The sequence below is a fragment of the Telopea speciosissima genome, chromosome 7 (assembly GCF_018873765.1).
Source record: "Telopea speciosissima isolate NSW1024214 ecotype Mountain lineage chromosome 7, Tspe_v1, whole genome shotgun sequence".
Lineage (NCBI taxonomy): Eukaryota > Viridiplantae > Streptophyta > Magnoliopsida > Proteales > Proteaceae > Telopea > Telopea speciosissima.
The window spans coordinates 3139596-3154650 of NC_057922.1; the positions used below are offsets into that span (position 1 = coordinate 3139596).

At 38.6% G+C, this 15055-nt stretch overlaps 2 protein-coding genes across 5 annotated transcripts in view; one reads left to right on the forward strand and one right to left on the reverse strand.

The window, feature by feature from the left end:
• LOC122667336 (probable LRR receptor-like serine/threonine-protein kinase At3g47570) overlaps positions 1-564 on the forward strand; it is a 24693-nt gene extending 24129 nt beyond the window's left edge. The window contains exon 5 of the mRNA XM_043863592.1: positions 554-564. The gene's annotated coding sequence lies outside the window, so the exon portion shown is untranslated. The remainder of the gene's footprint in view (positions 1-553) is intronic.
• LOC122667310 overlaps positions 1-15055 on the reverse strand; it is a 21900-nt gene extending 6845 nt beyond the window's left edge. The window contains exons 1-6 of one of the 4 annotated variants that reach the window (XM_043863565.1): positions 14699-15055; positions 14470-14610; positions 14096-14323; positions 10033-10240; positions 8058-8194; positions 3759-3839 (exon numbers count right to left, since the gene is read on the reverse strand). In XM_043863565.1, the coding sequence (XP_043719500.1) occupies positions 3759-3839; positions 8058-8194; positions 10033-10240; positions 14096-14323; positions 14470-14610; positions 14699-15021 (1118 nt within the window). In that variant the 5' untranslated portion in view covers positions 15022-15055. Of the gene's footprint in view, positions 1-3758; positions 3840-8057; positions 8195-10032; positions 10241-14095; positions 14324-14465; positions 14616-14698 lie in introns of those variants that run through there. The other 3 variants (XM_043863566.1, XM_043863567.1, XM_043863568.1) reach the window with 3 other exon arrangements.

Here is a 15055-nt window from a genome sequence, read left to right on the forward strand (position 1 = left end):
GACACACAATGGGTAGGGCCCCACACATCAAAATGTATCAAACCAAAAGGAATTAAACTTCTATTATCTAAGATAGGATAGAGAGCTCAATTCTGCTTTGCAAAAATGCAAGCATCACAAAAAAAGCTGTTTGGATTACACTTTATAATTAAATTTTGAAACAAAGTAGATAAAATGCCTAGAGGAGGGTGACCCAACCGGCGATGCCACCGATGTAATTCTGACAATGTAGATGTAGACGAGCCAGGGTGAGAAGCTTGAGTGGCCAAAGCTAATGGAAAATTATCAAGCAAGTAGAGACCACCAACCACCTTACCATTGCCAATCGTACGACCCGTCTCCATGTCTTGAAAAAGATAATAATGAGGGAAAAAAGTTACTTTGCAATTTAAGTCCCTTGTAAGGCTACTAATAGAGAGAAAATTAGTAAAGAATTTAGGAACAAGTAAGACAGAGGAAAGAGAAAATGAAGAAGAGCACTTGATGGAGCCCTTTCCAAAAACAGTGGAGAGGGAACCATCAGCCACACTAACTTTACTCTTACTTGACAAAGGAAAATACTGAAAAAAAATGATTGGAAGATCCAGTCATATGATCAGTGACACCTGAGTTGATTATCCAAGGAACGGATACAACCAAGGCACACTGGCCACCAAAAGAAATACCTAAATGGGAAGAAGGAGATGGATCAAATGTCACTAGCAAGGATGTGGTGGAAGCTGCAGATGCTGCTGGCGAAGAGGATGAGTCTAACCTGGTCATCAGACGACACAGAGTCTGTAGCTCCTCCTATGAAAGATGAATCAGTAGTGGTATCATCAGATACAGTGTGATGAGCAGCGGCTGAAGGAGAATGACCCTGTCCACAACCACGAGTATCAGTAGGTCAGCCATGCAGTTTCCAACACTTGTCTCTAGTGTGTTATTCCTTTCCACAATAACAACACTTCACTAGTACTCTGTCAAATGTAGGGCGATCACCAGTACCACGAGTGAGACCTCCACAAGATGAATTGCATGTGCCAAAGTATAGGGCTGATCGCTCCTGAGTCATACGAAGAACAATGGCATTGCGACAACCATCTTCTAACTACACCATGGCATAAGCTTGCTCAAGTGATGGAAAAGGATCACAATTCAGGACATGAGCCTGAATCTGATCAAACTCAATATTGAGACCAGCAAGAAAATCAAAGACACGTAGATTGTCTTCCCCTTTTTTAATGCAATTGCATCAGTGTCACAGGTAGCAGTAAAAGACCCATAGAAATCCAACTCTTGCCACATACTACGCAGAGTTGAATAATACTAGGATACTGACAATTCCTGTTGTTTGGTCTCATGAATTATTTTTCCGGAGTTCACAGCACTGGGCAGCATTACCAACCTGAGAAGAAGTGTCTTTGGCTGTCTTCCAGATCTTAGCAATAGTGTCTAGAAGAAGATAGCCCCTGGCTATGGTGGGATCCAAGGAGTTGATGAGATATGATATAACAAGATAGTTGGACGTAACCCATTTGTCTTGAGCAGAACCAGCAGTCGAAGGCTTAATGGATTCCCATGTAAGGTAGTCTGAATAGCCACAGAACCAGTAACAAGAACATGATCACATCAAATAATTGCTCCCATCTAATTTGATGGAGCTAAGCGGGAGCGAAGGAAAATCATGCTGACTAAATCCTTCCTGTCCAGTAGATGCGGTGGATATATCAGACTCCATCGGTGTTGGTAAAATCAAGTTCACAAAAATATCATCAACATTGTACGAAGGATCCCAGAGAAACCATCAACCAATCCCGATCGAAAGAGGGGATTTAGATCATTGCACGGGGAAAGTCCCTTGGTGGGAGATAATTCACCACCAAGGGTGAAGGAGGAGCGACGGCGTGCGGTGGAGGCACGAGAGGAGGGCGGCGCTAGTGGCGCTAAAACTGAGAGCGGGAGAGAGAGGCAACGGTGGTGGCTGGCAGTACTGAAACCGAGAGAGAGAGAGAGGATGTTCTAGGGTTTCGTGATGGAGGGGATTTGGGTTAGGATCCCAATGTGGATCCTAGCTCTGATACCATGTGGAATTTCAGAATAATGCCTTATGTCCTTAGACATCAGCCCCACCTTTATTTATAATAACGAAAAGAACATTATAGAATAGGTACAAGAACAGAAATACCCTCAAAGACTAAAACACCCTTGAACCCAAATTACAACAGTCCTAAATCATCCCACGATTAGACTAGATAAATTTAGTAAATTGTTAGTGTTATGTGGGGCCCATTTGAAGATTTAAGGAATCTTATATGCACACAATTGTGGGTACCATAAGGAGTAGTTTCCTTTTTCAATTAGTCCTTACTTCTTTTATTATTAAAGTGTTGACTCAACTAGAGACTCCCCAAGATAGCTTGAAGTTGGAGAGTTTTAGGCAATTTAGATTTCTCTTTTTTATTTAGATTGAGTCAGTGTTATATATATGTAAAGGCCTAACAGCCCTCTTCACTAATTGAAGAATGAAATTGGATTAGTTATTGGATAAGTGAGGTTGGTGCCTCTCTCTCGTCTCCCCCCCCCCCCCTAATTGGGTTTTCTCTCTCTCTCTCTCTCTCTCTCTCTCTCTCTATATATATATATATATATATATATATATATATATATGTGGCATCTCTCTCTTCACTGGTTCTTCATACCTGTGGTATATGTACCAGCAGGGCTATTTCTCTTTCTTATGCCCATCACCAGAAGATCTTCTCTCAGATCTAGATCAGAATCTCACATCTGTTAGACACTCTTAAATATACAAGGATCAACACACTTGAATCCACAGACCAAAACAAAGCAAAAGCCTTTCATTAATTCATCAAAATTCGTGGGAAGGGCATAGACCTTACATTTGTTTAAATAAAAAAAACTCTAAGCAGGACTCAAACTAAGCCTAAAACTCCTCCAGCCAATAGCTTGCTATGGAGATAGTTTACTGCTACAAAAACTCCAAATAAACCAAGGGGACAAAAATAAAAATAAAAAACTTAAAAAGGCTGGACTCTTACAGACCTATTCCAGCCTAACTAAAACACTTTAATAACAACGAGCAATGAAGAAATAGGGCTATAACTAGACTAACTAATAAAGTAACTCCTGTATTCCTACCTCCTATCCATATTTTAGAGCCATTAAAGTGGCCTATTGCAAAGAAAACTCATTGAACCAAAGACTCAACACGTATGTAGCCTAACCCTATGGGTTATTTCTACTAAAATAAAAGCCAAATGCAAATCCATCAATTTATCAGTTTCTCTACAAGCATAATTAATAAAGTTCTGTCAAGGTACTTAAACTCGGGTCTCGGTACCAACTCGACTCTTGGAAAAACCGAGACGAGTCGAGATCTTGCCGAGATTTCGCCGAGTTGGTGCATATTTTTTTTTTCAACTCGAAGCCTCAACTTTGGGTCAACCCGAGATCCGAGATCTCGCCAAGATATGTCGAGTTTTGTCCAATTAGGTAAGGTATTTAAGTGTTAGGTGGGTTAAAATAATGGGTCGAAACTGAGATCTCGCCGAGATATTGCACTTTTGAGACTCGTAGGCAGTCTCGTCTCGGCTTTTCCAAAAACCGAGAAACTCGGCGAGACCTCGGCGAGATCTCACGAGTTCTCGAACTATGAGTTCTGTTCAATGTATATTTCAGTGATGCATTAACCACCTAATGCAAATCCCTTCCTGTACCATAACAGTGCATGTGAAAAGGAAAATGAAATGCCATACCAGGCAGATGTACAATATGCAGAGAGAAACAAGCTTGATCTTGCAGTGCCGAGGAGACCCTTGCCCAAAATTGTAGAGGGCCTGCACAATGCTCACCACGAATACGTGCATATTTAAAGATAAGGCAACTAAAAAATTCAGCAGAAACCATTCCAATTGCAGATCATCAAATCCTGATTTTCAAAAACATGAAGAAATGGCATGCCCTGTATTCTTTCTGTACCCATCAAAATTTAGAACAGAATGGAAGAAAATAATATAAAAAGTACCAGGAAAATGGGTTCACAAAATTCAAGATGAAATAATCAACAGGGAGAAGTAAAGCATTAACTAAATTGTTTCCTATGGTTATGTCACCAAAGAGCCATACAAATACTATGTGAAAAGTGTCAGCAAATGCTTCACGAAACTGTTCAAAGGGGAGCCTAAGCAGCCTGCTGTACCCAACCGATTCGTCCAAAATGGCTTAGATGTTAGAATTTCCAAAAGATTGTCCAGAGATACAGTTCCATTCAGAAACTTGAATAGCACAGTAGAGAATTGGGAAGAAAAGCAAATCAGCAATTTAATTGTCAAAGAAAGCCAGGTTGACAGAGAAATAATTGGAATAATAGGCATAAGAAATTCAGACCCCAAAGAATGAATCTAGAAGCTACCAACAGATAATCAATCTTAAGGATTCTTTCACCCATTTAAGAACTCTAGAGAATAAAATATAGACGCAAGCACAAGCTTTAAGAATTGGAAAAAACAGTGGTTATTGAAGTTTATGTAAAGAAGGAACTGTGAGAAGAGGGAAACAGAGAAAGAGAAAAGATAAAGACAGAAGATTTGATGGAAAGAGCTACAGAATAACAGCAAACCTGTCAATAATAGAAAATAACTTAGGATGCAACTCAACTCAACTAAACCCCATACCAATTAAATAGGCTTGGCTATCGGATCTTGTTTTGCGTTCAACTTTATTTAGAACAATATTTGTCGTCATCCCTACTCATTCATGCCTTTTTTTATTTCTCCTAAAGTCATTTTAGGCCTGCACGTGGGTTTTTATAATCTTTAATCCGAATCATACAACTCCTTATTGCAAATTGAAAGATTTTTGTTGCACTAAATACACCACCTCAACGACTTTCTTTCAATTTATCATATCCCGGAGCTACTCCTAGATTACCTATAATATGTTCATTCCTAATTTTACTTTTCAAGTTTCACAATTCATTCATCTTAACATTCTCCTTGGATACACTGATTTTAATTATATGTGATTTCTTTACTGCCCAAATTTCAGCTCCATAGTAGTGCTGGTCATAGCTGTCAAGGCGTCGCCTAGGCAACGCCTTGGTGTTTAGGAGGTGTTTTTGGGGTCTAGGCGATTGTCGCCTTAATGCAAAGCGCTGGTTTTATTGGTATCGAACCAGCTTTGGCACTTATTTATGCCAAATATCATTTAAGTAAATGTTTTTATACTTGTTATTTCATTTAGTTAAGATATTATTCATAAATTAGCAAATAACCCCCCTATTTGAATCCAATAAAAATAGTTAAAAATCAACCCCCCTGTTCAAAACAAAAACTTATTTTCGGCGGTAGATGAAATTTTCAACTTTCAAATGCTGGGGGTTTTCTCAAATCTAAAAATTCTATAAATCGCATTATACCAAAACATCACTAAAAACCAAAAGAGCGGTAAAATAATCTTTTGTTTTGATGTCTAAAAAATTTATTTCCCAACCTAATGTTTTTGTAGAATATATAGCTGAACAATTAAAAAATAGAGTTTCATTTCGCTGGAGGTCTGGAGAAGGCTGCAATCAATAGGTCGGCAAGCCTCCCTTCTAGAAAGGAAGAACGTGAAATTCTTATTCAGGGAGACTTTAAACTGTTGGGAAATTGCCCAATCATAAATCTCACATTCCCAAGTTGTTAACAATTCAGTTTTGAGGATAAAAATCACTTGAATGTTTTAACATTTAATGTGAAGCTTTGTAGTCACTTATACTACATTATTTAAAGCAACAAGACTTGAAGATGAACCAAGACTGTGAAGACAAGACAAGTCAAGCATCTCAAGACAAGACAAGCTTCTCAAGTAAGTCAAGTCAAGAACAAAGCAAAGTCTCAAGACAAAATTTTCAAGACATTTCAAGACAAGACAAAGTCTCAAGTACTAGACAAGGCAAAGTCTCAAGGAAGGACATGCTCAAGACTCAAGACATGCTCGTGTTCACAAAAAAAAAATCATTTCTTGAATAGTTACACACATACTTGCATTGCATGCATGCATATATGGACATTACTTAGACATAGTCCAAGGACCCTTGAAAACACTTAAAATAAATCTAAAACTGTTGGTGCAAAAGCCCCAAAAAGACCCATTTCAAAAATGACAAAATCAGGCCAAAACAACACAACCGGTCTGACCGATTAGAACCAGAATACACTGGTTCCTACCGGGTTGACAGAGGTTGGGAACCAGTCAAACCCGTTGCCCCAACCGGCTGGAAAATGTCCATCCGATGTCAAGTCGGATCCCCAACGGCTATATTTTTGTAACGGCTAGTCCAACCGGTCTGACCGGTTCAGGAACAGGTCAACCGGTACAGCCAAAATATGACCGTTAGATATTCAAATCTCTCACCACTTTTGGCTATAAATAGGCTACTAAAAGCCAAACTTTACACAGAATTCAAGGCATTGAATACCACTATTGCGAGAGACTTTGAAAAAGCTTTTGGGTCATTATTATATTCAATTTGAGTTGAGAGTCTCCATTATAACATTTTTCTTGGATTCAACTCAATCCATAGAAGATTTGCATTGAAGCAATTAATCCTTCACTTAGAGGAAGCCTTCGAGAAACCCCTTGTCGTGAGCATTCATCTCCATATCATTTTGCAAAGGGAAATTGTTTCTCTATATAGGTAATATCATTCCTCATTCATTCATTTTATTTATTGATTTGTTTCTTAATGTTGATTGAAGAGTTGGGTAAACTCTTGATCAAACTAAGGGTGCATCATCACAGACCATACTTAGGTGGTTGCACAGAATCCTCTTATCCTTAAAAGAGTTGCACGGATCCTCTTATCCTTAAAAGAGTTATACGGATCCTATTATCCTTAAAAGATTACGAATTCTCTTATCCTTAAAAGAGTGTAAAGGATTCTCTTCACCTGTAACAAGATTATGTAAAGGTGTTGTTGACTTGTTTCCCAGCTATTGTATTAAAAGGAAACATCTAGTAGAATTCTCTCAAGTGTTGAGAAGAGTGCACATAGACTCTTTGAGTCGAACCACTACAAATCTTGTGCCTCTTGTGGATTGCTTATTACTTTATTTTTAATTGTGCAATTAATTTGTAAAAAGGTATAAAAAGGACACAATCTACTAAAGTGGGTTGGATGAAGTGGAGAGACGCGTCTGGAGTACTGTGTGACCGACGTATTCCTTTAAAGCTTAAAAGAAAGTTCTATAGGACTGTTGTACGACCAACTATGATGTATGGAGTAGAATGTTGGGCAGTGAAGAGGTAACATATTGAGAAGCTATGTGTGGCCGAGATGAGGATGTTAAGATGAATGTGTGAAAAAACTAAGAAGAATAAAGTAAGAAATGAGCATATTAGAGCTGACTTGGGAGTTGCCCCGATCAACGATAAGCTCTGAGAGAGTCGTTTAAGGTGATATGGTCATGTTCAACGGAGGCCTAGGGACGCCCCAGTAAGGAGGAGCGATATGATCTTGATTAAAGGAGCTAAAAGAGCTAAGGGCAGGACTAAAATGACCATATGAGAAGTTGTGAGGAAGAACATGCATAGTCTAAGTCTTGTACCATATATGACCACAGATAGAGCCTATTGGAGGCCTAGGATCCATGTACCAAACCCCATTTAGCTGAGATTCTCCTGACTTGCTGTGTTGTGCCTCTTTCCTCTTACTTTCATCTTTCATCCTTCATTTTTTTTTCCTCCTTTTCTTTCTATTTCCCATCTTTCATTTTATTTTCCATTTTGTATTTCTCACCTCTTTCCCCTCCCCCCTTTTTTATTTAGACCTCAGTTTTCCCTACGCTGTTTTGATTGGATCCATGTAGTCGACCCCATTAAGTTGGGATAAGGCTGAGTTTGTTGTTATTGTTGTTGTATAAATTTATTTTAAAATTTTCTCAACAATTGTTCATGCAACTCAGTTTAGCTTGTCATCTCTTAGCAAAAAAGCAAAATAAGTTTAACTTGTCATCAATTGAAAAAACTGGAGTGTACCATGTGCTAGAGTTATAAACCCATTAAAAAATTACCTTTTTAAGAGTTCTAGACGATGTACTATTAGTGCAGGAATAAAATATACTGGAAGATAGACCGGCAATGCTCTTCCATAGGCTTGAACGAAAAAGGAAATGACATGTTCTGCACAGGATTGATGTCCATGTATAATCTGCAATAACATTTGAAAAATAGCATCTCACTTGTTGAAGTTTTCACAACACCAACGAAGGAAAGTACTGGGGGGAAAAACTACAAAAAAATTTAATAAAATAAAGCAATCACTGTGCAAATTAGTAATGCAAAGTGCCAAACAAGTAGTTATAACTAAGCAACAGTATGAAGAAAGGGATTCAGTAAATTAAAGGAGCATCTGTGGAATCCACTTAAAAGAAAATGCTAGCAAAAGTTGATATTGCAGTGAATCATAAATAAGCCCCTACACCCCAACTCAAAATAAAAAAGGAGACAAAAGGAATAAAGAAACAAAATTAAAAACAAATGACATAAAACTTGAGGTTTCAGTTACAATTAACAAGCATAAGTATCAAGACAAAAGTTCTTGGAAGTTCCCAGTTTCTCCATAAGGATTCTATGGAATGGCTACTGATGCCTCATGCTATTTATTGGGTTTTAGGGAATGACAGAAATAGAAGGTTTTTTGTGGATAAAAGAGGAGGTGTGTCTTGGTTCTTCACTGATATTGGTTACTATCTATAAGAATAGGTCTCTCTGTATAGAGTTCAAAGTTGTCAAAGGGATCTCAGGAATCATTGGTGGTCTTTGCTAGTGATATGAGTCCATACAGGGACAAATGTTTAGTACTTTCGGTATAGCCCTGATTGCCATGCATGTCCTTACTCAACTCAACTCAACTCAGCCTTCCCAACTAAATGGGGTCGGCTACATGGATCCTTACCCTCCAATCAGCTCTATTCAAAGTCATACTCGATACAAGGCCTAAGCTGTGCATGTTTTTCCTCATCACTTCTCCCAGAGTCATCTTAGGTCACCCTTGGCTCTTTTAGCTCTTACAATCTCAATCAAAACACTCCTCCATACGACTCAAACGACTTTGCCATGCCACCTCAAACGACTTTCTCATAGTTTATTATGTATCGAAGCTACTCCCAAATCAGCTCTAATTCGTCCATTCCTTATTTTGTCCTTCCTAGTTTTACAACACATCCATCTCAACTGCATAGAGTTTATCTATATGATGTTTCTTAACTGCCCAACATTCCGCACCATACATCATAGATTAGTCGTATAATTGTCCTATAAAATTCATTTAAGTTTTAAAGGAATATATCGACCACACAACACTCTGGATGCACCTTTCCACTTCATCCATCCTATTTTAATTCGTTGTGTAACATCATCCTCTATTCTCCTTTATTTATGATTGAGCCCAGATACCTAAAATTATCACTTTGCGGAATCTCCCTCCCATCAATTTTCACCACCTCATTATACCATCCTTGGTTACACACCATATACTCCATTTTCGTTATACTAATGTTAAAACCCTTTGATTCCAAGGTTGATCTCCATAATCCAACTTGGCATTAATCCCTACCTTTGTTTCATGCACTAAAACAATATCATCGGCAGAAAGCATACACCAAGGGATCTGATCATGAATGTCACTGACTAAGTTCTAGGATCCATGTAAAAAGGGTTTGGCAAAAGTTTTTTGGTGCCGGCTGCCGACTTGACACACCAGCCCTCCTCCTTTATCTGGGCTTGGCGCCGGCAAAAAAAACACTGGGATGAAGAGAAATATATTCTTTTTGGTGCCATCTCAAAAAAAAAGAATGTCAAAACAAATTATTGGCACCGACAATCTTTTCAACAAGATTGTAGATACAGATAGAATGTCTATCTTCAGAAAGGAGAGGAAAGAACCATAAATTTATGGGCGCATACCGAACAAGAAGATTGTAGAGACAGATAGAATGTCTGTCTTCAGAAAGGAGAGGAAAGAACCATAAATTTATGGGCACATACCGAACATGGTACATTCATTTGAGGATCTAGCTTTATGTCGACACCATTGGACTTGTAATACTTCTCTATCCCCTCCAAGTTGGTGAATGACATGCTGGTCGCTATTTCTTTGACCCCTTGCAAGATAACAGAATCCTTTCCACCATGCTTATTAAGAAAAGATTTGTATGATGGAGGCAGACTGTCTTGCTTCAATATGTAGGCCGACCTGCAAAAAATTGAAATTGGCCATATTTTTTTTTGGGATAAACAACGCAATTTTATTGAAAGTAAAAAAGAGATACACAATAGTACATAGAATACAAAGTACAGACTATATAGAGACACAACAACACGAAACACCCCTCCTCAGGTGGATCAACATGACACCCCCATCTAGTTACAAGAGACACTAGCTACTACTCATAACGAAATAGAATCCCCAAAGCAGATTCATGACCTTACTACCCCTTAATGGGTTGCCATCGGCCTGATTGTCCTGATTAGATGATTATAGCGCCAAAGAGCTTCTTTTGAACCTGTCATCCACCTAATCACATTTGCTGTTTTTTATTCCAGTATAGCTCGAAGCCAGCACTTGCTCAACAAGTGATCAATTCCAAATTTTAAAGCTATAAACTCAGCTCTATCCTTTCCTAATAGGACCTGAGAACACTCCATCTATAATTCCATACCACAATCTAATTACTCCTCCAATACCCGAAGGCCCAGGATTACCAAGGAAGCACCCATCTGTACTGAGTTTGGGAAGACCTTCCAGAGGACGCTGCGAGCTAGAGGTTCTTGTCAACTTCCTACTCCTCATGACAGAATTGAATCCTATCGTAAATTATTGGCTGGCAGGGATCTTCTTAATTTAGTATCACATTGAGCCCAATAAGGCCTGAATCTTTCTTCTTTATTATGCCCTCCAAGAAAGAAAGATAATAATAAGCAGGCACATATGACCATAAGCAAATATCAACACCCAAGAACATTGTGAGCATTACTTTCTCTTAGGAGTGGCAGTAGAGACTACAGGCTATCTTCTGAAGTTTCTCTTTTTCATTGAATTGTAAAGGGTAATCTGTCCTCGGAGATGAAATGAGTGCTTTGATGAAGCATGGCTCCCAAAACAGACTCTTCTCAGTTACTAGTCACTTGGATTCCAAGGTTGCAGAGGCTTGCATCAACCACAAGAGTCTGTGTCACTGGTGCAGCTCTAAGAGATTTAGAACCACAAACAAAATTTTAAAAATAATGGATTTTGATTTTGAATACAGAAATAATGAAATATACAAGATGAACTGGTTTTAGGGTTGAGATTTTCTTCCTCCCAACAAACACCCCAATGAAGCTCTATCATTATGCAGTGGCAACTAGGGAAACATGTATAACTGTGAATGAAGATTCCAACCATATCAGGTAAATTATCTATTAATTTTTTGGAGTGGATAGTACAGCTTGAACAAGCAACCTCGTGAATGAATGCTTGTGTAGATAAGTACATGGAAATTCTAAGGATATATTAGGTCAGCGCCTTGGACATATATTCCATTTGAAGAAGTATCAATTCCAAACAACACTATAGAAAGTGCAATGTAACCATAGATAAAAAGGGATGGGGGAAAAATTAAATAAGCATCCCAAAAACCTGCTTCAACTCCTATTCCTTAAGGATTAGGTTCTCTAGTTCTCTACATGGCACCTGAAAAAAGTGAGAAATTATTTGTTACCTACCAATATTAAGTCATCACTTGGTTTTCATCCTTTTTCTTCCTTTTACCTCTTTTTTTTTTTTTTTTTTTTTTTTTTTTTTTGGGGGGGGACAAAGTCAACAAACTAAGTAATATTAAAAGTGAAGAACGAGGGGATAAGAAACTCACCAAAGAAACAGCTAATTACATACAAGACAAGATCCCAAAATACACACAATCGATAAAAGTAGATTACATTAACTGAAAAGATAAATCACTCAGCAGTGATAATGGACCACTTCCAACCACAGTGCACTTAATGCTCCAGAAAGTGGCATGGGGAGAACTCAATCACTGGCAATACTTTCCTAGTGACTTCATCAGCAGAATCTTAGAATTTTCAGAATCCCTCTAGTTTCTCACCTTCCAAGTATCCACAAATTTGCAATCGGAACAGATCTTTCATATTTACCTGTGTTCCAGTCCTAACCCCTTACTTTCCAGCCAGTCAAGAGCACCTCAAGACTGGAAGGGCAAGCAAACTGTGGTGAAAGGCTGCTATACGAAATGTCCACACTCCAAGCAAACAGCACCTGAAAAGGAGGTGGCTCACTGATTCAGTGCTATTCTCACAGAAGCCAGAAGGGTTCTGAATGCCCCATCTTCTGTTGAAAAACTGATCATTCGTTAAAATTATATCTTTGGCCAACCTAAAAATTGAAAAGCATCACCTTCCTGGGCTTTTAGTCTTCAACAAATTTCTGGAAAATTAAGAAGCTCTCCCTGATTATTATGATGATGCGCATATAAATAATAAAATTTCATCGCGAATCCCCCAGTAAAATTCCAGCTTCGCCAATAAGATCTGGACAGATTAAAGTGAAACTCATCTTGCTCACAGAATCCATGTCTCCAAGCCAATAAGATTGTGGTAAAATGTGTTCCATACCACTACAAGCCCAATCAATATATAACTCTCCTCTATTATGACTACCTTGGAAGCAGTGAAGTAGTACATAACCAGGAAATTCAAGCTTGAGAAAATTTTCCACACCAATGATCTGCCCAGAATTTGATGACTTCACTTTTTCCCTCTTAATTTGGCCCCCCACATAATCCAAAGAGAGCAATCTGCTCCTAGGGTATGTTTGATTGCTTGGTTTCATTTCTCAACAATTGGATAATCCGGTTGCATTAACATTAACAACATTCCTGACCTATAGTGTAAATCAAGGTTCAAGAACTCGTCTCAAGGAGGTGTCTCGACCAGGTCGAGATTCTCGAGATCTCAATGAGACAACAAATTTTTTTTTTTGTTTCAGTGGGCAAATGGCCATAGTTGGCTCCGAAACTTTAAGAGAAGCTTGTTTTAGGGTTAATAAACATATTTAAATCTTCAAATTGTTAAAAAAACACCCAATTTTGTGCTTTGGATTTGCACCCTTGGTTGGCAGTAAACGTCGAATCCTTATGTAATATTTGTCTATAAACATTGTTTGAGTGCTATGAGACATAATGGGCAAATAAAACAACTAAATTATGCAATAATGGATGAAGACACATAATATTAAATATTTATTTAAGAAATAGTTAAGGACTTAAAGTAAAATCTACAAAGTACAGTGGACAATGCATATTAAATAGACACCCAAGTACAGTGAACAATACATATGTCATAGACACCATAATCTTCCATTTCCCAACAATACAATATTGTGAGTCTGTGACTGTCTATTGATATGAACTATGACGTTCTAGATCAAGTCCACTCATGGTCCGATGGAACCGACGTGCATTGTCTTCCGTCTGCATGACATATGAATGTCACATCATAGTGTTCGAGAATAAACAAGAGTGATTTCTTCTCAAGCAGGTTGAGATATTCGAGATTTCGCCAAAATTTCGACCAAAATTTTCGAAACACTGCAGGTTTTAAGTTTTGTATGTAATCTCGTCTCGAGGAGCTTGAGATTCTTGATATATTAGAGATCTCGCCGAGATTTCAGTGAGAATTAGAACAATGGTGTAAATCCACCAAAAGGTCCTGAGTTTCATAGCTAAACTCTAGTAAAGACTAAAGACAATTATTTTCAACAGTGTAGATGCTACCAAAGTCGCTCGTTGGTGTGATGAAAGTTCCAAGGAGATCATGATAACAGGAAAACTCTCCATTTTAAAACAATATTTAGAATTACGGTTTGTCAAAGGGATGAATATAATATTCACCTCCTTTAAAGATCAAGTAAACAAGGATAGAAACTTTCAATATGAAACTAATTGCAATTGAAATTTTTAAAAAAATAATAATAACAACAAATTGAAATTCAGATACTACTGACCACGCCCTATTATTAAACCAGATGTGGTTTTTGCAGAAGGATACATACAAAATTTGGGAAGAGGAGAGGCACATTAGGAAAATGTCGCCATGCGCCCATGTCAAAGGTTTACAAATGCGTCCAAATCGTTTGCTCTTTATCCCACACCTGGAAGCTAGTACAGCAGCTCGCATAAGAATGTATATGGCCAAGCTTGTGTGCTGTGTATTTGGTCCAGTCAAAAGCATCGAAGGCCCAGCAATAAGCCCAGCCAACAGTGCCCTCCACCTTGCCGTCCTGATCCAGATTGAGATATAAGTACGGTGAGCACCTCAAACGCAAATTTCGTTTTTCTTCCAAAAATTTTAATCACACAACAAATCATAATTATGCTGTTGAAATTATGATCCAGAATGAGATGAAGAATAAGAATTGTTACATGCCTACGGTGTCCTCCCAAAGCAGCTATGCACTCATCTACAGAAACAAATGTACCCGCAAAGGTGCCGAGGAAGAGGCCGTATCTGATAGTCTCCTTAATGGCTATAACAATCGCCTCGCTATTCGGAACCGCTCCAGCCTTTCTGAAACCGAGGGAAATCAAAATCACAATCAAAATCACCCCCACTGAGTCTGAACCAAAGATCAATTCCAGAAACTCTTTTAAGTCACCTGGAGATTGAAAAGGACCTTCCTCTCCTCAACCGAGCGAGGATCGAGAAGGCCGCGAGGCCACCTTTTAAACCCGCACCAATGGTGAAACCCTTGGTGGCAGCGACAATGCATCTCCGTAACTTCTCCCAGTCCTTGTCATATCTCAAATCAGAGCTAAGAAACGAACAATAAGAAGATGACGAAGGGCCAGATTTCCCACAATGAGGACAACTTTGTTCGTCCAATGCATTGCGGCTCTCGCCGTAAAAACTACCATTGTCGCCGGAAAAGCATCTGCAACAGCCGACCAATGCATCAGTACCGTCGCATGATAGAGACATGGATGGAGACCAATTAGGGTTTCAAGAGCTCAGC